Raw genomic sequence first — 27,203 nt, 5'->3', positions numbered from 1 at the left:
AATTATACTGTCTTGTAATAAAACAGTATGCCCACAGAAGAAACAATTCCATTTAAGACTTTCCCACTGCACTTCTATCAGCACTTTAAGCAAAGCATCCATTACTTACAACAACTGCATGCTCTTAAAGAGACAAATGCTGAATTATAAATGGATGAGAAGAATAAATCCAGAAAACAAGAGAAAAAATCTCATCATCAATCATTAATGCAAATATTGTAGTAATAGCAGTAAAATGCTAGAAATAGTTGGTGATTTAGATCAAATGGGTAGTTTTCATTAGTATGTTCACAGGCAATGGGCCTAAGACAAATTTAACATCTTAGGCAGTTTTAATCTATTCATCCGCATGGGGAAGGAGGAGAATCTCCAACTAAGATTAAAAAAAATCAGCAGCACAGAGAAGCATTAGCAGACAGCAGAAAAGACAGACGCATTCCAGGGTATCACCTAGGAAGATGAACAGGAGGCCAGAGTGGCTTAGATTATAGATGGCATTTCCTCTCTGGGTGATTAGAACCACAGACTCGCTCCCCAGTCATCCTCTACCCACATCCCTGCTTGGCTGCTGCCACTCTCTTGCATCCAGTCCACTCTATTTTTCTGTGCTGGAAGGAAAAGAAGAAAACTTGTGTGCCCTGCTATCCAGCTGAAAGACACCATCTGTTCTTACTTTTCTGTGACAAACAGAGAAATGAATCAGACTCGGTATTTAAAACAGAAATCAACTGAGGAGACTTTTTTCTGTTCGAAGAGAAACCCAAAATCGCGCTCAACGGCAAGCTTCGATTCAAGGGTAGCAACCTTTTTCGTGTTACCCTTAAGAAATGTTTTGACACCTAGAATAAACGGAGAACACAGTGTACAGGCCAACTGAACATGCTGAGACAGCTAAGCTGATGCACCGTTTTTTGTTGTTGTGTTTTTTAACTGAGCAAACTGATTCGTTTTCAAGACTCCTTGGTCTTTAGGCCCAATCCCATTTTTTCCCCCTTTTTTTTTTACAATTTACTTTGCTGGTCTTTTGAATCAGTGCTACTTCTGAGGCAGTCTGACATTGCTAAATCCCTCCATACAGCCCCATTTAAGCATCCCCGGGGTTTTCTTTGTTCTAGGATGAAAAGTAAAGGTTCCAATCTCCTCACCTCTCACTGTTAACAACATCCTGCAGGCCTGTGATGGCTGTTTTTAAGGATCTCCTGGTCGACACAACTGTTCGCAAGTGACACTGTGACAAGACATCGTCTCTAACTGCACAGAAAAAGTGCAGTAAAAACAGGCTTATAAACGCATCACGCCCATTTGGAGAATCCTCAGCAGAGGATTCCAGACTTCAAACTTGTGCACATGGTAATCTGCTTTAAATGGATGTTTCGGGCCCTCTATCATAGCTCGATCATCAACTGAGCCGACTTAAACCATGGCTGAAAAAACAATACTAATAGTGGATAATTATCAGCTTTTACTTCGTCTGCACAGGCTGCTCCATTCCCTCTTCCATCGCACAAAGAGGCTGGTGAATAAACACAATGGCATGAATAAATAATGATCCCACAATCCTCTTAAGGTCCCCGAATAGTGAGGGGGAAAAAAGACAAAAGTTTACTTTTGGTGTTTGAGAGCAAGCAGAGCCTGAAATTGTAAGCGACTCATTAGGGCTACATGTGGCTTGCCTCGGGCCTTGCTGAACAAAGATGACACCATCCCCATCCTGCCATTCCTCAGTGCATTCTAGGGCTTGCCTAATAAAATTCTAAAGTATACCCTTAAGAAAAAGCTACATGCCTAATAAAAGACAATAAAGAGCTTAAACACGGCCTCAAAAAACTGAAAACCTTTACATCTTCCAAACTTTCTCCTGGAATCTAAACTGTATAATACAGTAAAATTCTTTACTGAGAGGGACACATTTTACATGATTCCACCAGATGTTGTATATAGCCATCGGAGTAGCACGGAGGCTTTCATGCTAAGAGAGTACACCTCTGTTAAAACTGATATCCTCCTCTCATCATGCTCTCCAGATAGCTTACATAAAAGCCCACTGTTTTTCATTTCAGACACTTTGTCAGTGTTGAAGAATTGATTTGTGTGTGTGTTCAGCTCCCACTGAGTGCAAGACAGTTCAAAAGGCTATCTAAAATACATGCTGTCAAGCGGCTTATGTTTGTAAGTGCTTATATAATTCATAGTATGGTAAAAGTTAAGCCACTAAGAGTCAGCAACATGGTCAGTAAGATTAGTTTATACCACAAGAAGTTACACAAAGAGTAAAGCAATGTGGGCATACATTTGAAAACAATTTCGACCTTATAAAAGTATATTCCAACCATCTAAGTACTTCTTATAATTCATCCAAGTATGTGGTTAACAATACTTGGCTGAATGTCAGTTGCAAGAATTTAAAAAGCAAAAGATATTTTGTGGAGACAGAAAACACCTTTTCTAAGGAACAATTATATAGACGGTGTTCACAGCAAGGAAAACTATTTTTATTGCAAATTTCTTCCCAGGCAATGAAAAGCAAATGGACTTGGACAACAGCACAAACATCATGATTATTTTTAAATAATCCGTCATCTAGTAGCAAAAAATTATAAGAATTTCCAATATTTTATATACTCTATTGTTGAACATTGAGTCCTTTACATACAATTTTTCGTTTTATTTTGACACATTTGTAAGGGTTAAAAAGAATCACTTAAGAATTAAAATAAGACAACATTCAACAGTTTGTTTACCAACAATTATGGTGAATAACTACCAATTTCAGACAAATGTTAAATAAGCGCAGTGGACGTCATGAACTTTAAAAAATGGGCCTTTTTAAAAATTAATTAATTAATAATGGAAAACTGGAGAAGAGGAGGGGGATGGAAGCCCCAACTGGTGGACGGTAGAGCCAATCTCGGAAGGGTCCCTGGTGCCCCTCACCATCCAACAGCCTCTACAGTAGAATTCCTGTGGTCCAGCCAGCAGTGGACTTACAGCAAGCCAACAACTGTCAGGCAGCTGTAAGCAGCCATTAATGAACCTTCCAAAGCTTCATTAATGGAAGCATTTTATGACTTTAACGTCTCAGCTTTGTTTTTGTTTTTTTATTTTTTTTTTTGCTTTTTAGAAACGGGTGAAACACTGAGGGAGAATGAACATACAGTAAAAACAATAATTGCTTTATCCCAATTATCTTGTTCTCATAATTGTCAGAAGATAAAATCCTAATTGAAAATGAAACTGTATTAACTGCCCAGCCCTAGTATAAATTTACCTCAGTAATGTTACCTTGAGACATTTTAGTTCATATTAAACATACATTCTGTTACATAAAGGATGTTCTGAGCTAAACCGCAGGGTAAGGATGGAGTCCAATAAATATTTAATGGATAAATATGAGCCATATGAAGCCTAATCTTTTTTCAGTCCTTTGTTTACTGCATTCTGGCTACAGGTTGTATTATTATTCATGAAGCTGTCACTTTCTAGAATAAAATGAGACATTTACGGTTCTATCTTACTTCTATACTTTTCTTGGATGTGTACAGTGTGAAGAAAGCAGAACGTCTAGAAGTCTACTATACGATAAGAAGAGGTACAATAAAGCTTTATTTATCCGAGATTAGGGAATTTTTTTTGCTACAGCAGTTAATATAATTTAATAATAACATCAACAGCACTAAGAAAAAGAAAAAGTAGAGGCAAAACAAAATTTAAAATGTCAATAAATGTTTAACTGAGTTGTGGCAGTAGAGCTGAAACAGTCTGTCAAAGAAAGTCCGCCGTTGCCAGTCCAGTAAACGGTGAACAGTGTGGTCAGTATTATAAATTGGTATTTATTTTTTTCAGTGACCTCCTCTCGACCAGAAATCTTCAAATACATCCAATTTGTAGCCAATCACAGAGCCAGCTTTCTTGATCAGATTATCCATCTGTTAGTGTCACCAGCTCCGACGCAGCTCCCCCAGCAGACCCCAACAAAGCTCAAAAGCTCAACACAACTTATAGAAAATTTTTTCCTGCCACTCGCTGTCTTTTAGCAAATGACAAAAGGGGCACACAAGACTTAAAGCTCGACTTAGCATTATAACAATGTTAGGAAAATCAAAATATTCTTTTTTGTCCTCACTTTTCCACTTCACTTTTGCAAAAGCCAACATAATATTATCGCAGCAATGCAACTGTTGTATGCTATAGAGTCACATAACTAGTGTAGTGTATGATTTTTTATAGTGGCTGTTTATCAGGCAGCTGACTGACAGAAGTCAATTTATTTTCTAGTACCTGATTAAGTAGTTCAACTTGACATTTTGAAAACATACTGCCTCAGGTTGCCATCCATACCTAAGCTAAATGGGAAAATGCGTCTGGACCACATTTCCCACGGAACAAAGTGGTAAAGGCGTTACACTTCCAACCTACTGTAAACAACAGACAGAGCTTAGCTAGTAAGAAACCAGTTTAAATCCTCTAAAAGTGCATCTATGCCAGAATTTGGTAATTCACACACTGCAAGCACTGAAGTCTGGAGACAGATAGACTGCAGCTCTGGTGCGACCTACTGCAGAAGCTGGCAATTCATACAGCTGCGATAAGACTAGTGTTTCCAGTGTGACAGCAGTACTTTTGGGAAACCTCTGAAGGCAGAAGAAAAAAACTGTAAAGCTTATATCCCAAACTATTTTCTTCAAAATTCACAGGCTGTGAAATTTTTACTGTGCCAAGCTATTTTCACTGAGAGAGAAATAATCCAGGAAGAACATGAGCTGTCCAGCGCAATGAGTCTTTATGTGTGTGAAAATAATCTTATATTTAAGCATGCTAATCTCACTTTGAATCACTCTGTATTGACAAATAATTATACTCACTAAGGACGATCTGAACTCACATCATTCCAGGCTAAGACTTTTAAAAGAAACACAAATTTAATAGACACGTTTCATCTGCATCCACTGAAACTCTTTCGGCTCTTTTCTTGTGTACTTTTATGCATATATGATGAAATATGCATGAGAGTTCAATAAAAAAAACATGATTTGATTTTGCATCTTAAATATAAGAAAGTGTTTTCTACCTTCGGATGATGAAGTGACAGACAAATATTTACATATTCAATTTCCATAGCTGGTGTTTACTGATAAATGTTAGATCAAGTAGGACTAAAAGTTCCATAGCTGAATTTGTGTCAGAGACCATACATATCAGAGGTGACTGCTAATGAGAAAATTCTCAGCATGAACATTTAATTATTTTTTTTATCTGAGACTGGGGCAACAGCACATTATGATCTCTGCTTCCTCAACCTCAATAACAACCCCTAATTGCTTTTGCAACGATAACCGATCATTCAGAGCTATCTGAAATTTTACTGCAAGGCTTCTAGAAAAGAAAAAATTAAAAAGCATCAGATACAAGAGATTTGTAGATGTTTTGTTTTAATGGTATGTTACATATTTATATGATAGCATTGAGTAAGAAACAGTATTTAATATAGGATCCTTGAATCTGGATAGTAACTATTTACTCATGTACAGAAAAAGATTCAGAATATTGAATCGGTGCGTTGCAGCTTATATTCCATTTTAAGAATGACTGTTCTCTGAAAATAACATAAGCATATAAAATAGGACTCTACATTAAATGGATGTTGCTAAAAGAGGGACAGAAATTGTAACACTGGGTTTGGATAATCCTCCAAAGAGGAGGGCTCATCCTCCTCCATGTCGTGCTTTGAGGCCCCTGAGTCTCAGTGGTGGGCCCTGATGTGATGTTGGTTTAGACTGTCAGAGGCACTGGCAGGGAGTGGATAAGCAACCCCACAGATAACAGCTCAAAACTGTCCACAAGGGCCTATAAAACCCACCAAATTAGCCTGCAAATGAGCCAGCGAATATCTCTACTAATCCATGATCTGAGGAGAAACTCTGCCAAAAAAGTAAACAAATAAATAAGTTCATAAGAAATACTGGGGGTGGTGGCTGCTGTGAGCTAGGAAACCACTAGTGATTTCTTTGAAGCATCATTTCGCCTGATATTCTGCCGCTGCGATGCCCGTGACCATTTCAGAACAAGCTTCCATGTTGTGCTCGATGTGGTTGCAGTCAAATCACAGATCCCAGCATTACAGCAAACACTCTCCCCTACAGCAAAGGATCACAGCCTCTATCACAGACGCCAAAAGTCAATGATGCCTCAAAATACCATTGTTTGACAACGATTCTGTTGTGTCTGCAGGAAAACCGATACAGCTAATAAACTACAATGGGACAGTGTAATTGTTCCTAAGGGTATTTGAAAAATAATATTCTATAAATATGTCACTGGTTTCATTGCTGAGCAAAAAAGATATCTGTTAGAGAGAAACAATCACAGTCTCTATCAAAAGTTTATCATAGCCTTACTTTTTCTATCTTAATTCTTTTTAATGAGCCAATAAGAACCCACTCAGTGTTTTCTTATACATATCAGAACATAAGCTTTCCCATACATCAATTATTTTCATCCCACAACAACAGCTAAATAGCATGAATAAAAACAAACAATATATAAACAAGATCACTGCCTATTTTTTTGCAAAAAGAAATAAATAAAATATAATATATAAAATATATTAGACTGTTTTTTTCTGCCTCCAAAATGTGTCTTTAACTTGCACATATGCGTGTGTGTAAATATGATACTTTCTCCCACATTCATAATACAAACCTATCAAACAAACAAAAAAATACTGCCGTAATGTTGTAAGCAAGCTCTATGAGTCCAGCCCTGTAATACAGAAAAACCGTGTCCAAATGAAAGGCTGATGTCACTTCACGCCATAGGCTCCAATTTTTTTCAGTTCAAAGTTAAAACACATCTTAAATGTGGAGTGTGCATCAAAGACATTCTCTCATACGATTCAGGGGGGTGTGGCCTTTGGCAGCTATCTCTATGCAGAGCATGCATTTGTAATGTACTTCCTTATTTTCTGATTCAAATTATTCCATTTAGATTTTTTCAGTTTCTCACTTCACCAAATCCTGGATTTTACTTTACGTAGGTCAAATTTAAAAAACAAAAAAATAGCACTGCATTTAACAAAAGAAAGTGGACTATTGTTAGGGCTGAGTCTCTGTAACACATACATTTAACAATCACCCTCAAGTGTAGGTGCTTCTTTATGCAATGGAAATGTGGCTTGGGCACAAGAATAATGACAGTGAATAGAAGCGAACAAAAGGTCTTTCAGTGCGTGGATACAGGGGACAGGTTGATGTACTCCCCACTCAAGTTCAAAACTGTGAGAGATTTGCTTTTCAAAGCTCCTCAGCCTTTTGGGGCTGTGACGTTTCTACGAGGAACACCTGTCCCTCACACTCAGTCATGCTATGTTCAAAGATTCAGTTACTGAGTATAGCCCTGGAGCTCTTAACCTCAATCTTTCAACAGTTCAAGGTTTCTTCAGTCTTGAACCCTTCAACATGCATCTAAAACCAGGTAGCAAGGGAACAAAATCATTGTCACCAAGGAGTTGGAGAATACTGTGTGAGTTTTGTTTCACGGTTTTTTATAACGCTTACTAACACTAACTATGACTGCATGTACGGATCATCAGTGGATGTCAGTAACAACATCTAAAGCAGACCAAAAAGAAGATCTCAGTAAAACATCATAAGAATGCAGGTGCAGAGTGACATAACAGACTGACCACATTTTATCTGCCAACTCACCATCAATAAATGCTGCACTTACCCAAGCTAAACGCATGATCAGCTCAGCAGATTATGTGCTTTGAAGGTATAAATGCTGATCACTGACTCATGTTATAATCAGAATAAAAAAAGGAAAGACTTAAAAAACACGACCACCGCTCATATTCAGGCCTTATTTTGCATGCTACCTCAAATCACTAGTCTGTGGAGCAGCCTCTAAAGTGTGTTGTTGTGATAAAGATCATATGAAAGGGAAGAAAAACAGGGAAAAAATGCTTTAGTATTTTGGATAATTATAAGATCAGAATATTCCTCTCCTTTAAAAGAAATGAACTTTGAATGCTCATTAAGTCCATTCTGTTTTAATGAAATTTCCTGTACACTACACTCAAAAACAAATGAAATCTCGCTGTTGTTGGTTTAAAAGAATCCTCTTTAATTGGATACTGCACAAATAAGTTTTTTGTTTTTGTTTTTATAATTGAGTCAGTTGTGTTATTTCAGCAAAATACTGTGTTCTGGCAGGTTAACTTAATGGCTTTTTATTGAGTCAATTCAACAACTGAGAGTAAAGTCCATTCTGTTCATAGTTCACGTGATGTCACAGCGATTTCACGCTGCCGTATTTGATCGGAGCCCATACACTGTGTAAGGTCACAGCTCTGTTAAATGGGTATTTACATGTACTGTGATTACATATACAGAATGGAAGAAGTCATATTTTCTAGGTTAAGAACAGGTCATACATGATTAAATTCAACTACCCGTGAAAACAGAATATAGGACCATGTAGAAAGGGAAAAGCATGGAGCATGTGTTACTAAAAAGTAATGGATATAGGAGAGGTAGAGAAATTCTAAAAGTAAAATATAGAAACAGAAGTGTGTGGGAGCTAAGTTTAGGTATTCTGTTGCAAGGGGTTGTTAGTGGTGGCACAGCAGCACTTCTGGGTTTTTTTAAAGGAGAGAAAAATTGTAAACACAACCTAAAAATGAAGTGTGTATATTAGTGCTTTCTAGGATGGGAACTTCCCATACTGCAGATAGCATTTTGGAGGGTGGTACTATTACTAGTACTTGGCAGTAATACACCTTATTGTTGGCTCAAAGAAGAAGTATGGACTAGTGTCTTATTTCAGTGAGATGCTCTAGCTCCAAAGTCTGAGGTGCATATTTTTTGCCCTTAAAAATGTTGTTGGTTTTGGTTATAAAACAGGGGACTGTGGTTCGATATAACACCATTAATTATTGTAGGAGTGAACAGGGTGGTGATGGGATACTGAGGCAGAGCAGTGCAGAGTGTGTGACTGAATCTGTAGAGAACCGGGTGGGTTGCTCTCTGTGCAGAGCAGCGGGAGAACCGTAACTGAACTGAGAACAGTGTGCAGTACTGATCCAAGAAAATAAAGAGTTTTGTGTTCCATGCAACTGTCTTACTTAACTTTAGTTTGCTCTTTTTATGCATCCATCCATCCATTCCCTCAAATGTAATTGTTTTCATTTGGTTCAGTGCAAGACTAATCCATAAAAATAAACTAATTTACTTAAGTTGCTATAATATACTCAAATCATTCATATATAATTTATTGGAATTCAGCAAGTCCACATTTCAGTGAGATATTTAACACCGCTGCGTGACATGACTTGACACAACTTTTTTTTTACCCCCCTCCCAAAAATAAATTTGTATAATGAAAACTTCTCTTGAGCTCAACAGAAGTGGCATCTGACATCAGAACTGCTCATTTGTATTAAAATCTTCTACTTTAAAAGGAAATCAGGAAACTTTTATTAGAATTATTATTAGTACTACTAGCATATAATTTTGATTTCACTCAGACACCACCTCAAGGCAAGTTTCATTTAATAAAATATTTTTTTTTAAATCAGAGTGAATCCAGTGATTTCAGGAGTGCGTGGAGACAACACAAACCCCTACTAGTTGCTTGTGTGCTGCAGGCTATGGAGAGACTTTCACAAGAAGATTTCAAGTATCATGAGGCTTTGCCCGAAGCAATGCCTACAGTTACCAGGATTTCAGTAATGACCATTAATAATAAAATAAAATAAAATAAAATGAAATAATTAAAATCAAAAATATTGCATATTATTTATACCGGCATAAAAAACTAAGTGAAATGATATAACAAAGCGTATCATGAAATTGAACTTTACAGTAACATCAAGACTCGGCTGCATAGTATATCTCCTCAATCGATACAGACAAGATCTCTCGGGAGGACGAAGAAAGGGAAAGCAAAATCAGTACACAACATAACTAACCACTCACTGGAACTAATTACATTTTGTCCTTTGAAAAATATCAGCATCAGTCACTCAAACATTTTCTATCAACAAGAACTGTGTAGACTTTAGCCACATTATTTTTCTCCACAGGTTATGGAACACATGAATAACAATCCCTCGACAGGCTTTTGCGGCCATCTCCACTGCCGGTTCTCATGGTTACAGAAATGTAATAGCCCAGCCATGACAGTGGGGGAAAGTTGGGATTAGAGAGCACATCTGGATAAGCCGTTATTGGGTAAAAACCAAGAACAGCAAGCCTCTCCCAAACCCAGCAGTCTGCCTGGCCCTTCTTGCAGTTTAAACTCTGTAAGATGTGCAATGACTCAGCAGTCGCTGGCTGCTGGAAGCATCCTCGAGGGACTCCCTAGGGACCGGAGGCAGCATGGATAGGATAAACACACATACCGGTACACACTGCATTTAAATGCTATCCAATCCACAGTCGAGTACATGCATGTGCACACAGATGCACGCATATAAATGAGGTTAACAATGAGCGCTGGAAATACTTATTTCTCCATTAAGTTTCAAATGATAACAATTAAAATTTCCATGTCTGCGACACTACACTTATTTATTGAAACTAATCATGTAATATGTTAAAACGGCAATCAAGATAAAGGCTAATATTACTGTGACATCTCAAATGGAATGAATCAGTGAAGCACGCTATGATAAGAAAAGGTTTTTCTTCAGTGTAAAACTGACAACTGAATCACAGCATCGAGAAAATTGTTCCAAAATTGCTGTCGCTTATTTGCATGCATTAAAACTAGGGTCAAGTAAGTCACATGTGAAGAAGGGGGGACTGCCCAGTGGCTTGAATACATTAAAGCAGAGTAAATGGTTTGTTGATTTAAAGAGATTAAAGCACACACAAGCAGACCTGCTCGATGGATTTTAATTAACTTGCCATATATAAATTGTATGTTATCAGGCATTACTGAATTAAATGCTGAATACAAGTGCTCTTTCTGCTTGGGTGAGTGAAATAAAAAGCTACTTAGAATCCCGATTGGGTCTCACAGACGCATGATGCTGCAGCTCCGGGTGCTCTGAATACATTCCAGCGTACCAACCCCTGAACAGTCAACCAAGAAGAGTCTCTTTAATTATATACAATGCTGGCAAAATCAAGTCCTTTGGCATCTCAGATGATCAAGCAGAGGGATGCCACGTTCTCTCCCTGAGTCATTCGGGCAAATGGATTCCACTTCCAAGAGTCATTTCTGTCAGTTATAATAAGAAGCTAATACATAATGTGACACACTCTGAAATGCAAAACTATTCACAAGGTTCTCTACAAGGCTGTGCAGGGGCAATTAGAATTTTGCCGCTAGGCCCTTGATGAGTTCCTCTTTCTGGGAAGTATCCTGGGAACAGTGTCATAAATCTACCCGTTAATATGCATGATTTAGGTTTGTTTCTAACTATGTATCGTGCTAAACAGACCTTAAACTTTACCACGTAGTACCTCTGTATCACAAAAAGCAAATTAAACAACCGAGTACCTCCAAACTAAGAGAGCTTTTTCTTTCAGTTTACACACTGTCCAAAAAAAAAAGCAGGATTCAACAGAGTTTACTGACAAACAGGCACAGCGGGACTGAGCATCCAAATTTAATTTTCCAAACAGAATTCTGTAATATCACAACTTTACGGCTCTCGCTAATCTACAATTTAACAAGTAGCTTCAGCAAAACTGTTATTCCCTTCTGGCGTTTTCTTTGTCACAGGTAAAGTCAGGCTCTGGAATTGTAATACCCCTAAAAACACTTACTGTAGCATGCACAGATATATGTCTCCCTTCATTCACCTTTGACTCGGCTGACACGCAATAGCCCTACTGATATCATAACTGTAATTTCATTCAGCATTACATGTTTGAAATGGTAACTGATTCCTGAGAAAGACAGGAGCTGATTATACAGGGTCACCTACAAGTTGATGTATCAGAATGCCAATGTATTCTGTGTTCGCTGTAAAAAGCGAACACAGAATACAATACAGTGTGAAATGTATGTAATGAATAACATGATCCTTTGGCCAGTAATGCGCTGCTAACGTTTGTTAACCCTTGTTCCCGATCGCCAGCCATGACAAGTTGGGCCCACCCCCAGAGGTTGACACAATTTTGTTCCTTAGATTAATTAAATATGAGATCCCGGCTGTTTGAATCTGTATCTTTGAGCCTGTTACTGAACACCACCCCACAGCCCTCCTACCACCCCAGCCATGATGATGACTGCTCTTTTTCCTCATGTCTTCCAGCATACAACGTAGAACACATGGACATTTAACAAGATTAAACATTTAATTTTTATATAAATGGTTTATATGTAAGTTTCTGAGCAAACACACAAAGACTTCATGCGCTCTGGGACAAAACAGAAGCACCAAGGCAGATCATTGTCCAACAAAGACCAATACAATACAATACATTCAGCAGAAACGAAGCAAGAATAAAGCGATCCCTAAACAAAAAGCAGAGGTGATGGCAGGTAATAATTCTGATTGTGCTGAAAACTAATAAATGCTTCTCCTTTTAGAAGTCACATCCTAATTATGCTGGTCTTTGGGACAATTTCAGATGTAATCAAGCAAAAATCTGAAAGGCTTAATGAAACTGTCATCTTTAATTGCAGCTCATCTTGTTTTTGTAAGAAGTCCAGTTGAGCAATGCCAAACACTATTTAAACTAACATAATAATCATTTAGTCTAAGACTGTGACTCTATTTTACGCTGTTCTTCTTTTCCTGTTTACCTCTTAAGCCCCAACGCCCCCAGATACGGGGGCAAAAGGCAGGAGATCGGTTAGGCTTTGGGGCTTAAGAGGTTACGTTGTCTACACCAGCGTCAAAATAAACCAAAGAAATTCACTCTGCTTTTTGATAAAGAATGGCCGAGAAAAAGTAAAAAGAGAAAAGCTCCTTACCATTTTCTGTGTTCTCATGTTCTGTGTCAGTCAGAGTTAGATTGGAGTTGGCCCTGCTGGAGAGGCACGAGCTGCGGCCTGACTTGGTGTTGCTGCGGCCCCATAATCTGACTGCATGCTCTGGTGACATAATGCCGTCTGTCTCCGTGTCCGCATCTGAGCCCACACTGACTGAATATTCGCGGTGTGCCATCCCCAGGTCAGTCCTGTATGTGGCGACATGCGATGGGAGGGCATCTCCAAAGCCAAGATCTCGAAGGGAAAAGTCTGCCCCTACAGCAACCCAACAGACAGACATAATTAGCTGCATCTTTTAACATAATTAACTGTATTCAGTGCAGGAAAATGACAGCAATTTAATGGCCTGGGCGGAGAAAACACTATAGAGCAAAGGTTTTACTAGCAGTGGTCGTGGAGTTGCAAGTACATGAAGGATTGGGACATTTAACATTTTAAAAAAACAAAACATCTTTATATGCTTTCATTATATTCACTTCAGGGTACCTTATCAGAACCATGTCTTGTTAGGACTTGACAGAAGGAAATTTTCAGATCTCACACATTGGGGCAAATTGTAACTGATTTACTGTATTTAAATGTTGCCTTTTTTTGCTTTTGCTGTGCTAAAGCATAACTACAACATCAAGTGGCAAGCAAATTTAAAACTACCATCATATTTCATTTGAACTTAGATGATTAATTATGCATTTGAGCGAGCAGGTGAAAGTGTGCATGTCCTCCATGCAGTTTTTAACACTGCCATGGTAAGTTCAATCCATAGCCACCTTTCTTAATAGTTGGATGATGCTGAGTGACCTCTACTGTGACTGAATGTAAATTAATAAGAGATTTGTCGTTAAAAAATGATGATGCATATCACTAATAACCCGCTACTAGCTATACCAAGTGATATTAATGACATTTTCTCGTCTACTATTTTGTCTAACCTTGTCGGTTGAATTCATCCACTTCGTGATGAACCATTTCCTTGACACGGGTCCCGTAAGCCATCCTCGAGTCATGGTCGAAGGCTTTTAGTGTTTCACTGGAGCTATAGGACTTTGCGTTGGGTTTGCCGTCCTCGCTGTCTGCTGAGGAGCTAGTGTAACGGCGCTCTGTGTCCTGCCGAGCAGTAAGTGAGCGGTAGGGTCTACGTTCCTTCACTTCCATGGCTGCCTCCACACTACTTCCAAAATCAAATGTGGGTTACAATGCCAGTTTAGTTTGAGAGTTCTGTAGAAGAAAAAGAAAAAGAAAAAGAAAATATTTTAGCCTTTATCATCGCCCAAAATAAAGTTAAGGCATTCAAAGGTGTATAAAAGATGTCTAATTCAAATATGCTCATATCATTTCAGGAAGCATAATGGTAGTATGTTAAAAAAGCCATTACTGACTATTTTCAAATAAAAATCACCTGGTGTTATCCGTACACCCACATACACACACTTAACCAAGCTGCTGCAGAAACATATCAAATGCAAATGCATGCCCCCGAACAGCGTATGCATGGCTCAGCACACACAATGAGAGCCCGGAGAACCACTAGGATTAGATTTCATAAAATATTGCACAACAAATCTTGCACCTATAAAGTTTACGGTGCAAGTCTCCCACAAATATTCTTTTTTATGTGCCACATAGAAATGTTGGGACTCCAACATCTGTAAAAGTGGCAGGTGTCCTTCCATGAATTGTGTTGTTTATAAGTTACAAATCATCACCAGTTGGAAACGGAGGTTTCAAACAAATCTAAGACTACAGAGATGATTAAAATCTGCAACATAAAACTACTACTGCCAAACAGAACACAGAGTATAAGATCTATACAGAGAAGAACTTTAGGCATTCAGCTATGTGGTGCATTTTATTGTCTTGGCGTCAAGGACAAACTGTTTGACTGAAAACAGAAGAAAATAAAGATAAAACTGCAAGACGTTGCTTTCTCAGAGAAGCACAACATAAATCAATGGCTATTAGTACAGTGGGTAGCAATTTTTGTCATGCAAACATGACATTCGAAGTGACCACGTGGATATAAAAACATTTGATCACATCTACAAATGTCACTATGAATGGAAACCTTACAAAAATGCTTGATCACAGTTCACTCTGAAGCTCGGAGTAACCTGTATTTCTGCTTCATCCAAATGCATTGCCACGATAATTATATTTTACGAGCTGAACATCTTACCGTTCATGCCACAGGGTTCTGCTTCAATTCTGCCTGCCTCAACACTTGACAATGAATTACTATAACCAAACGCAGGATGCAACTCACTGGACGCTAGGAGACGGCTCTCTGAACGAAAGATAAAAAACACACCAGGCAAATCTGGGAGTTTTAACTGACAATATGGCTGCGCTGTTCAGACAAGGATTTTTTCACAAGATAAGCTCTTTCTGAATACTGTATGAGATTTGTGCCGGACAGAACAGTAAACAATAATCCGTAGTGAACTATATTTGCCCTTTCTCAAAAAAAAAAGTTTATTTTTTAAAGACGCCATTGTTGGAGTTGGGGCTTTCTTTTTGTACGTATTGACAGCTGAAAAGATCCTGGTGATTAATGACTTGAGGCCTCAATAGCAGGACCTCTGCCACATGGGGAGGTGGAGGGTTGTGGGGGTGGGGGCGTAGGGCGAATGCTCCCACTCTTCTGCCACAAGAGCACTTCAGCTGCTCCCAACATTTCAAACGCAGCCTGTATGAGTTGCTAATTTTTACCTTTTACTCGAGATCCTTGATGCTATGCAAATGTGAGGTACCAGACAACAAGCAGCTTTCTAAAGTTTCAAGAATGTTCTGTAAAGTGCATTGTTTTTGTTTCCTGAGAGCTGGGCTCAGTGCTTTCTCCATCTCTCTTCTGCACAGCCCTTCCTCCTCATTACTAATCGGCTGGTATGCAATGAGATGTAGTTTTGAGACCATGGGAAACCTTGTGGAGTTTTTTAAAGAGGCAACAGACTATACACAATGACAAATGACATGGGATGCAAATGTTCTCCTGTCTTGAAACCCTATCCACCTTAAATGCTGCTGTCAGAATTTTTACAAAAGGCACCTGTAAAATGAAACAGTGTTTAGCAACATCTGACGTTATCATTGTGTTTCAGTGCCAGAGAGCAAAGCTGTTGTTGTTCTTCATCTGCCCAAGTCTAAATCCTGTGAGAGCGTGCCAAAACAAAGGAAACGCCACCGTTATTCTAATGTACTTGTGTGTGAAGATAATAAACAGAAGGTTTTATTTTCCAAGTTATATCATCACTCACTAAAAAAATAGAAGTAATATGTGATACACGGCCTATTTTTAAAGTGTTATTATCATCTCATGGTAGACTCAAGGGAATGAACAAAGTGCCTTGAAGCACCAAAGGAGAAGGTTAATGAGGGTATTTTTACAAAGACTCAGAAAAGTTATTTACAAAGAACAGTAAAAAAAACATAACTGCCATGAACTGAAATCTCTAAAACGAAGATAATAATCAAGCTTTTATTCTAAAGACAAAGTTCTCCTAAAGCCTTAGATGCAGACCTCGAGCAGTGCCAAAAAGACGCTAACTGCATATCTATGGAATGATCCAAAATCAATTGAGGTCTCTCTGGATAGACAAAGAAATGATGGATGGTCTATTTTCCTCTTTAAAGCAATTGCAGACTCCACATTTTTCAATTACATTGTCTACAACTGACCAGGGTAGAGTCAGGTTTGTCTGTGGGTGTAAAGCAGATGTATAGCAGCTGTAAGCAGTGCAATAATGTGGTTCCACAGAAAAGGGCTTGCAGGGAGTATTCAATAATAAATGAATTGTCAGTTCAAGTCATCAGACACAGTGATGCATAAGGTCCTTGTTGAAATATCTGCTGGGAAGCAAGAACAGATTTAAAAATCATCAGACCCATTGAGTACTTCAAGGTGCATCAGAGATCACAATCAGCCAATACAACTTAGAATGAGCTACCATAGATAAAAGAAAGACCACTGGAACTCTCCAAGAAAAAGTCACAATTAAGAAGTAACACTTGCAAACCCGCATACAGTCGTATTCAAAGTTCCTTCTTCAGGAACTGGATTTCACTGCTTAGGAAGAAAGGTTAAAACCAGTATAACTTACTGGAGAGAGGTTAGAGCAAAATGTAGAGTGCTGCTGCTTTCAGACGGAACGTAACCAGCTACCGGCGACATGCAACCTGGAATATTAGCATGATAAAAAATACAGTTTTTAACAAACGGACTAGCTAGCTGTTCCAATCTCTTCCAGGGTTCCGGTTAATTTTAGTTCAGGCCATTTTTTACCTGGTTTATATAGTCTTATTAATTCAGTGTTAAAAAGCAATAAACCTTGCCTCTATAAATCTTCACAGTTCTCCAGTACATCAGCGTCACCGCTCTTAAACGGTTACTCGGCTTAACTGATTTCTGCTTAGAAAATGAGTTACCGTTAAGTTTTGCCGAACAAACTGCAGTCAATTAATTCTGTATAATCAGCACATCTTAACTCCCCAAAACAAACTTATGCTAAAGACAACTCTTATGTGATTAAGTGGAAACTGCTGTAGCTGCAGGAGTTCCTTGTTCCAAAGGTAGTCTTTTGTCTTTCACAAAACCTGGCAAAGCAAAGCATAAAATAAACCACCTGTAGTTTATCTGTAGTGCAAAAGTAACTTAGTGAAGCTCAAGTTAAAGCACTTGTTGAGGTTTTTGTCTGGAGGTTACTATGGCCATTGGTCCAGTGTCAGGAGTTAAATATGTGATCTAAATAGGTGGGAGGCAATTGGGGTACAATATAAATGCAAATGGGTCTGTACTATCCATCAAACAATTAGCAGCGTGCTGAGAATTGCTATTCAGCACCGGTGCATATAAATCTAGCCTTCTCTCGCTGCACAACCCTGTTTTCCATTATAATTAACTGCTTGCTGCTCTTTACATGTCATAGATTTTTCCATGCAGTATTCGAGACTAAATGGTAACATTCGTCACAGAGTAAAGACTTTGCAATTTTGGACTCCCTCAGACAACAAATGGCAATGAGAGAATATTTACAATATATTTGGTTATGGCAACAAAATGTTTGTTTTTCTATTGTTACAGAAACCCTAGGACAGAATTGTGATAGTGTCAATAATTTAAGATGCGCATCTCCCATTGTGACTGCTGCCATGACCTACATCTACCGCCCGACCAGCCAACCAGGACGAAACAACATGCTGATAAACACAACGTAGGCACCATTGTGAATTACACAAAACAAACCTCAATTTAACATAATAATATGTTAAAATCTGCAAAACAAAATGTTTGTGAATCCAACAAAGAAGAAAATCTATTTGAGCCGTGGCAGCAGAAGCCATGTTGCCTTGCATGATGTGTCCTTCAGCTGTTATCACAACAGTGCCAAGTAGGATGCAGCATAATGGGAAAAAGCAGAGGCTTTGCATCCATGTGATGTAACCTACAATTCAGTTGGTATTATAACATTCCTTAAAATATCTCTGGTATTATTGTTATAGCACAGCCTAAACGCACTGAATTTAATATCATACTCCAGCACCTTAGAGCATTTTCACACAGTGTTTACCAAATTCCTTTGAGTATTTTCCGAGGCAATTACAGATTACTTGCTTGTGAAATCACTTAATTGATTGATCATAAACACTGGCGTTTAAAGTTTTCCTCATGAGTGATGCTATTTTAAGATAATAGCTGATAAGTAACAGCTGGTAATGTTCAGGTGCATGAAACAAAATATTTAAATGCAAATTTAATTTAATAAGAATATACGTTTTAAGGCTATGTACTAAATCTAAATAATATTGCAACTGATATTTAAAATGTTAGAACTGTATTATCTGTAACACCTACTGTAAAGATACAATACTGTGCAAAAAGTCTATTTTTCTGTATACTTTGCTTCTAAGGCACAAAGTTTTCTTGTCATTTATTTTAAGTTATCTTGAGCAATAGTTCTTCAAGTTTTTTTTCTTTTGACACCGGCTACTTTTTCAGTCCAGTACTTGTACCTCACTATTTTCAGAGGGATGCTCTTTTTTTGTTAAGCCTACAAATGACTTACACATTAAGAGAAAATTGGTAAAGAAAAAAAAAAATGTAACAAAAATGTACTGTACCTGATATCTTCAGACACTTTGTTACTAGCAGCCTGTCATAAAAATGCATTATTTGGAGTTAATTCTTTTAGATACCACAGTTTGACAAGCATAAAATAGCATTTTTGCACCAACAAAGGGATTCCCAAAGAGGTATGAGCCAAAAACCGGGCCTATATCAGCAGTCTGTGCTTAGAAAATTTGAGGAAACTGGAAAGATGGAGGACAAAAGAACAAAAAGCGGAAAAACTCTTTGTTTATCCAGGGGGAAGACATTAATGCTTCGGGGCTGCATTTTAGCCAGTGGTGTTGGAAATTTTGTTACAGGCTGATGCAACACAGACAATGATGATGATGATGAACACAGAAAAGTTCAGTCAGATGTCGACCGACCACGCATGTAGCAATAGCTTACTTCTTTAGCATGATGATGGTCCCAAACCCACTGCTAATACAGCAAAAGCATACCTGTATAGAAAAACACACAATGGAACACTATCATATCAATTATGGTTTGGCCTCCCTAGAGCCCATACCTTATATTTATTGAAGTATGGAATTTCCTTGACAGAGGACGGAACAAAAGGCTGCCAACATCCAAAGAAGAGCTTTGGAATACACTTCAAGTAGCCTGGAGAATTATTCCTTAGAAATATTCTTTATCACATGAAGGAACGATAAGAAAGGCAGTTCTGGCTGTCTAGAAGAATAAAGGTGGTCATACCAGGTTTTGACTCTCAAGCTCATTAAAATAGTACAAATTCTGTTTCTGCCTATTTACTGTATCTTCATGTAAGTTTGCCCATGTTTTACTAAATCACTGCAACTATTTCCCCCTTTAAAGTTATCAGGCTCAAGATTTTTGCATAGTAATGTATACGTAAGAGATCAGGTGAAAAACTTTTACTTATCAAGTCACATAGTCAAATAATCCGTGACAGAAAGCTCACAAGACTGCAGACAAACATCTACACATACAAGCAGCTCATAGTGCAGCTGAGAGGAAATTTGGGCAGGTATCAGTAACACTGTCTACAAGGTCTATTGAGAGCAAGAAGTGCTCCATACAGGCTCCATTTATTTCTTTTCTGGAAAATTTTCACATGCTTAGACTCTATAGAAAAGCCTCCTCAGCCAACAGAAAGGTGTGTTTTCAATAGAGGAAAAAAGAGCTGGGTAGATGGGGTCGGGGGGCTGAATGGCCTGCCAAACAGATCTGAATTCAGTAGTGCTAATACAAGCTGCGGAGGAGAGGGGGCATAGTGGTGGTGGGGAGGTATCTCAACAGCCGCCTCCTTCCGGGATCAAAAGCGAGCCCCACCAGCGCATTAAACAGAATGCGTAAAAGCCTTTACATAAACAAAAGTAGTCTGGGACCAGTGCTGCAGCACGCTCCCTGCTACTAATCACTCTAAGCAATTCAAGGTTTAGCCCTGACAGAAGGAGCAGGCAATGGAATAATGCTTTTAAACCAGCCCGGTAAATAACAGGGAGAAGCAGTCTATTTATTCACTTTACACCACTGATATACACTGCTGGCCTTGGCAAAATACAGAATGCGAAGATTGATCCAGAGTTCTGTACATACCCATGTTAGGAATTAATGGAAAGACAGGAAAGTAATATGTTTTGGTAAGGTTTGCTGTAGTCCCGAAGAAAAAGCGAGACAGCAAATAAATGTGGAGTTCAAGCAGGTTTGAAAGAGAACCTCTCCACTAGGCTGAAGTGCTCCGGTGGTGACCTGTCTCTCATTAGTCTGCGGACTAATGCTCATTACCCTGCAAAGGCTAGACCTGAATGATTTATAGTTTGGCCTGAAGTGAAACTAAAGCTAATACCAGCAAAGCAATAATCAACTTACTGTAAACTTGGTTGATATTTATTGTTAAAAATATTTGAGAATTTGCAGCTTTAGCCCGAGGAAGGTCTATAGGGCTGAAATGCTGCAAATAAATGATGCACTGAACACAAATATTTTAAGTGCTAGTTCCTGCCTTAAGGAGTGATTCATCGGAATTCCAAAAACACCTTTCTTCAATGCGTGGAGACTATGTGTGTTTCATAACGCGGTTCAGAGAGGAGAGCACATTCGATATCTGCTGCTGACGGCCTTCAAATACTGCATATAAAAAAATTATAAAGTAAAATCTGTTAAGTAATAATTGCATTTCTATAAACTGTTTATTTGGGACTACTCATATACCCTACCTAAAAACTATTTAACTGCAATATATTTAGATTAACTCCAGAAATCTCAGATGTACTGTATATTTTGCAGTACAAGCAGATTAAAATAAAACTAGACTGCCAGCCGCTACTCAAGAAAAGGTTGTGAAGTTTTGTTATTATTATGGTGGGGATGGGGAATTCAAGTGTTGACTTTTCCAAGATCAGCTTGCATGACTCAGTCTTTCCAACAGTGGCTGAGCCACAAAATCCTGTTGCAATACAATCAACAAACATCTTTCAGGTGACCTAAGCTTTCTGGCTATTGGAGGTCCTCTGTTATTTGCAACAGTGACTGGCAACATCTGATGAAATTTCAAAATGTCTGAAATTAGCAATCTGAACTGTTTTAATTTATTTTGGTTTGTTTTAACTGAGAAAGTTAAATATGTAGCTCTTATTCTAGTAATTTTAGCAGTAATGTTGCTACTGCACTGTGGAAGACGTCTGCACTGCAGACAAGAACTATTCACTCATAAAGTGGTTTGATAAATGCTGTCTTAATATCAGCAGGCCTGATTAACAGCTTTCTGTTGTTTTGCTTAAATGAACTTGGCAGGTTGCTAACACCAGTAAGTTTTCTGCTTTCCTTGATCTCAGAATACCGAGAGTATATGTCTTGGCATCTCAAAAGTGTATTTTACTCTTCAAGAGATTTACCTCAGCGTGACTTGTCTTGTTCCAAAAATATTTTTCTATACAGAGCTGTCTTTGAATTGGCCTCAGAAGTAATTCAACTGACGCTGCTACTTAACATATGGTGCAAAAAACACTGTGAACGCTAATGTTTTCAACTTATTCCCAGCACTTTATTAGTGTACCATTTAACTACGAAAGTATGTCATTTGAAAGAGTGCAAAATGCATAAAAAGCAGGGGGCTTATGTGCTCCTGAAAAATAATGCTAAAATAAAATGTATCCTGTTTCTTGGAAATCCAATATTTACAAAATGAGTCACAGATTTTATCACACCTTTATGATCCTAGTTACTGAATCCAAAAAGGGTGCACAAATAATGTTTAGCAACGTACCACACTGATGTAAGTGTAAAATACATTAGCTGGCCAGTGTATTTTATCTGCCTATTAAGTAACATTTTTTTCTAAACACAGAAACCTGAGTGCAAATACACACGTCGATTATTGCCCCATCCATGCACATACAACATACAACAAAGAGCAAAACATGTAATACAAAACAAAATAAAAACTGCATCAAAATTTGTCTCAAGTGATCATTTCTATTTGGACTTCAAGTCTCCTGTAACTGTGCCAATACATATCTTCTTGTGCAGGGCACAAAGAAAGCCTGTAGTACACAATATAGAGCACATTGTCAAATCCAACTTAAGATTCTTCATAAAAGTAACTCCAGCCTGTTGTCTATAATTGTAGCATTTAGGGCCATCCACTAGTAATCAGATCATCAGTGCAATCCCAGCATCAAGCTGCACGTTGAAAATGCCCTGCTCTGTTTTTTATTCTGTGACAGGTTGTTGGAGACGAGGTTAATAAACGGCCACCATGTTGCTCTTAAGGAGTGGAAGAACTCCCCGGAAGCAGAGTGTGAGGCAGTGCTCTTGTACTGCTGGATACCAATTACAATCTTCTCACACTGGGGTCCAGAGATCTCTTCATGATAACTCATGTAGGGAGCGGACAAAGAAGTGCACTGCAAACATCACAGACTTAGCAACGTCTTGCTGTCACCTATCACCACTGTCACTACAGGAGTCTGTATATTTGAATATAACTTAGAGGACATTTTCTTTTGGTTCTTTTTTTCCTAATGAAAAAAAAATCCAATCATAGGCAGTGTAGTGGCTCTGCAAAGTTGAATTTCAGTGTTAGCGGCCCCAAAACTAATAATTTTAGTCCATTTATGCAAGGATTTATATGCAGTAGATGCAGATGCATTCTCATCTTTGATCAAAGTACAATACTGAACCTTAGAAGGTGCTGTATATAATAAAAGCATCAATCAATCACATAAACTGCAGTCATTAGGTTTCTTCACAACAGCAATAATAAAGATCTTAGCTGCACTTTGCAAAATGAATCAGCTCGAGAACATGAGATGCATGCCATAACCTGATGCACAACAAGAAGCATACACGACCGTGTTGAGACAACTAAATCTGCAGCTGTTCAATATCAACAGTAAAAAATCAGCACACGCAGCAAAGCTAGACGAAGGGTTCCTGCATGGCAATGATCTTACTCTTAAGTGCTTAACTGAGTCATCTCCACAAGCCCTGCTTTGACAACCACACACCTCCCACATCTCCCATCTCAGCAGCCTCTGGGTGGGGCTAATCACCCTGTAGCTTCATCATCGACCGGATGACAGCTCCGGCTATAAAGATGCAATGTTTTAAAAGGCGTGGCTGCTGCAGTGGTCTACTGTAAACAGAAAGCACCCATTTTCTAGAGCTGAAAACAGAGCATTACAACATTGCATTTAAAAAAAGAATTCTCTAATAATATTGATCATAAAAAAAGAAATCCATTCTACCATCCTCTCTGTGCAAGAGGATTTTCTCGGGGCACTAAGAGTTTGCATATGTTGATTTGCCCTCAACTGATTATAACATGAAATGGCTGAAGGGTAGTTTGGCAGTGCTGTGTTGACCTGCACAATCCCCTTTCTCTGCCTCTAAGGCACCAGAGGTTTGCACTCTCTGATCCCACCAGCTGAACATTAGACAGTGCTGAGGCCTGCAAAAAACCCTCACGCACAAACGCCTGTGCATTTTCTTTTTTGGCTTATCTACTATCAGTCCTTAAAGCAGCTTTTATTCTCCAGCGAAAGCCCCGTCTTACATGTTATTAAAACACATAACAAAACAAAAATCAAAATCCCATATGTATTGTCTCTTTTTTAAGCCATTTTGATTGTTTGCGCATAAGAGGGAAATGCCCTTTCATCTATCAGGGCAGGGCACTGCATCCTCTTATATATAAATTTAATTCTCCGAGTAAATTAGGATTGATCACTACAGCTCTAGGCCACAATCAGCGTTTGTAATTTAATAACAGCTCGGCCCTAGACAGAAAAGGATACTTCCATAAATAAAACCATATGAGAGCCAGCAAGTGCCTATAACATTCGGAGTACATTTGATTACCATCTCTCTCTCCACAGGTGTGCTTTTAGCCTTCTATCTTCAAAGACTGCCAGTCTGATATAATGCCACACTATGTGCATCTTCACTGTTGTTTTCCTGCACTAAAGGGTTTTACATCATACTTGCATCAGCGGATGTGAGCACCCCATGCTGAAGTCACCGCTAAGCAGGCAATGCCCATGGAAGCCAGGCTGAGGTGATCCCAGTGAGACAGAATCTGTCAGAAGCGCCGTGCCCGTCGACACCCAGGGTAATAAATTACCCAGAATTAACACGTCAGCCTGCGCTCCACACAGCAGCCGCACTCGGCTCACACCATGCTGCTTAATGGATCTATTAACCAAATGGATACAGGGTTGCACTGCTTCCAGACTTGGATATTAAGTTATTGTAAACGTACCAAAATGTAGGCTGGCAGAGTCTGTGTACATGATTGGTTAAGAATATTACTTATTATGAGAATTATTATTATTTTTTCTATTTTAATTTCTTTTAATCTATTTTAATCTACTGTTTTATTGATATCTTTTTCTCTTTGTAAGGTGACCTTGGGTTTTAGAAAGGCGCCCTCAAATAAAATGTATTATTAGTATTATTAGTATTATTATTAATTATGAAATGTATCAAGGTTTGGTCTTCAGGGATGCTTGCACAGTATTTTTCAGCATGCTACCTTTGGTGGGTAATTATAATGTCCTGTGCTTCAGACAGAAAATCTATGCAAAAGTACACCAAAAATAGCAGCATGCTTAGAGGCCATCTGCAGTGTTCCCTGTGTCACCTGTTTGGAAATTCCTCTGGGATGTGTCTCTTGGCCTTTAAGGACATACTTTGCTATTGATGTCTATCACTGATAGCAGGGGATATTTAGCAGACGATTCAAAATGCCCACTGCACAGTCTGTACCTGCTTGGCATCTCTGGCATGCAGCAAGTACTGTGACATGTTGACAGCATGGCACACGGCACCAGGCAATTTTTGACCAGGGCTCACTCATCACAAAAAGTAAATAAAGATAAGAAAGAGAAGCTTCATACACCTCTCGTTTCTTTTTGGAATTCCTGACTGTCGCACAGGTGATAGACACTAAAGAAAACACATCCTTTGTAAAAGAATAAACAAAAATAAAATAAAAACTGTGCACTATGTGAGACTAATACTTTATTCTGAATAAAATGCCAATTGTCTTTTATGGGCTACAATAACTCCCACTGCTTTAACTCTCTGCTGTTAGGATAGCAGTATCATTTCTTCCTCCTCTTTCTCTTTCTTTCCCACTTTTTGCATATTTTGCATGCATCAAGGAAAAAGACCTCTGGAGTCAAAATGAAATTTTTATGAGTGGGAATGCATGAAACCTGAAAAGCAAAGATGTATGACTCTTGAATGATGAAACCTTACTGAAAAGTTAGGCACAGTGATAGAAACTTTTGCAATGTTAAATATGTCATTTAAATTACTTGACGCCCAACGTGGACGGGATTGATCACCAGTAAACCAAGGCTGCGCTCCCTTGCTAATGCGTTCCTTGATAATTCTGACTGCAGTACACAGAAGTATTTGATCTGATTTCTGATGTTGCCAGGTCCCGATAATCAGCAGCAAATCGGACTTTGCACTCTACTTGGGTTCTCACTTGAGTATGACTCAATAACTCTGATGTGTAACATTATATTTGTTACATAGTTTCGAAGATTTAATCCACACATAGTGAAAAGTCCAAATAAATAATAGATTCTAATTAAAAACTACTCTCAGTAGCATCAGTATAAAAAAAGCAGTATGGCACCTTTCCTGTGGGCATGTCTCTCAAAATACTGCCAACCTCACCCTAGTTTGAAGGGTGTCCAACCACTGCTGCCAGTCAGACCACATCCAATTTGTGAATTGTTAAGTGGCGATGAACTGCGATTAAAATTGGCTTTTCTGAAAGAGCAATAACTACGAGAGAAATGTAGCCATGGAGACCAATTCAAAATCTGAGTACCGAAGACCCAAAGGTTTTATATTCATTTCAGAGTAGTAACCAACTTTAATACAGTTCCAAGTTGTGTTTCAAAACACATGTACTCGCTTGGCTCCATTTCAAGTGCAATCCACAACTCAGTCTCACTCAATTCACCAGTTAAGCAAATGTCAAGAACTAAAACAGGTCAGAATAAATAACAATCCAGTACCAATTAAATATCTAGAATAAAGAAAATAACAATCCAATGATTTGACATCATGATAAACATTATTGGTTAAACAAAACCTGTTTTTAAATTATTTTGCATTGAAGAAAACCTTAAAAGACAAAAAAAAAATCTAATCTTACTAGATCGTTTTTTTTATTCTTTTAGGTTGCAAGTTAAATGAAACAAATTGAGGAAAGAAAATATTGGCATGCTGGGGTTGAAAAATATCATCTGCACTTCACAGAAGATAGACAAAAGTTAATTGTATTTTATGTTTACACTTAAAAATAAATCTAATTCACTCAGCAAAAGTAATGTAATACTTAAATGTGTTTTAGAGAACATCTGAAATAAACTCCGTCCATACCAAACTGATGACGGACAACACAGTAAAACTTTCCCTTCTGAATGCAGAAAGTGAGTACCATAAAGGCTGAAAAGAGAAAAGACCTGCTCAAGAGCACTCATCATGCCCCCTTTTAAGTGGGGTCAAGAAAGACCATGTAGAGTCATGAGCATGAGCCCTCACCAAAAAACCCCACTCTTACCAAGCATACCATGCAGCATGTCTTTCACACAAAGACGAGGCTTATTCCTCTGCACTTATGGTGCTCTCTCCTGAAGCCTCTTCTGAG

The 27,203-nt window shown here is 38.4% G+C and overlaps 1 protein-coding gene across 13 annotated transcripts in view; it reads right to left on the bottom strand.

The window, feature by feature from the left end:
- The window catches only part of tenm4 (teneurin transmembrane protein 4), a 148,670-nt gene that overhangs the window by 100,876 nt on the left and 20,591 nt on the right, over positions 1-27,203 (bottom strand). For all 13 annotated transcript variants that reach the window (XM_019345294.2, XM_019345296.2, XM_019345297.2 and 10 more), the window contains exons 2-3: positions 13,878-14,163; positions 12,931-13,203 (exon numbers count right to left, since the gene is read on the bottom strand). In XM_019345294.2, the coding sequence (XP_019200839.1) occupies positions 12,931-13,203; positions 13,878-14,100 (496 nt within the window). In that variant the 5' untranslated portion in view covers positions 14,101-14,163. The remainder of the gene's footprint in view (positions 1-12,930; positions 13,204-13,877; positions 14,164-27,203) is intronic.

Source organism: Oreochromis niloticus, linkage group LG14 (assembly GCF_001858045.2).
Source record: "Oreochromis niloticus isolate F11D_XX linkage group LG14, O_niloticus_UMD_NMBU, whole genome shotgun sequence".
Lineage (NCBI taxonomy): Eukaryota > Metazoa > Chordata > Actinopteri > Cichliformes > Cichlidae > Oreochromis > Oreochromis niloticus.
This window is presented reverse-complemented; position numbering and strand designations above follow the sequence as displayed.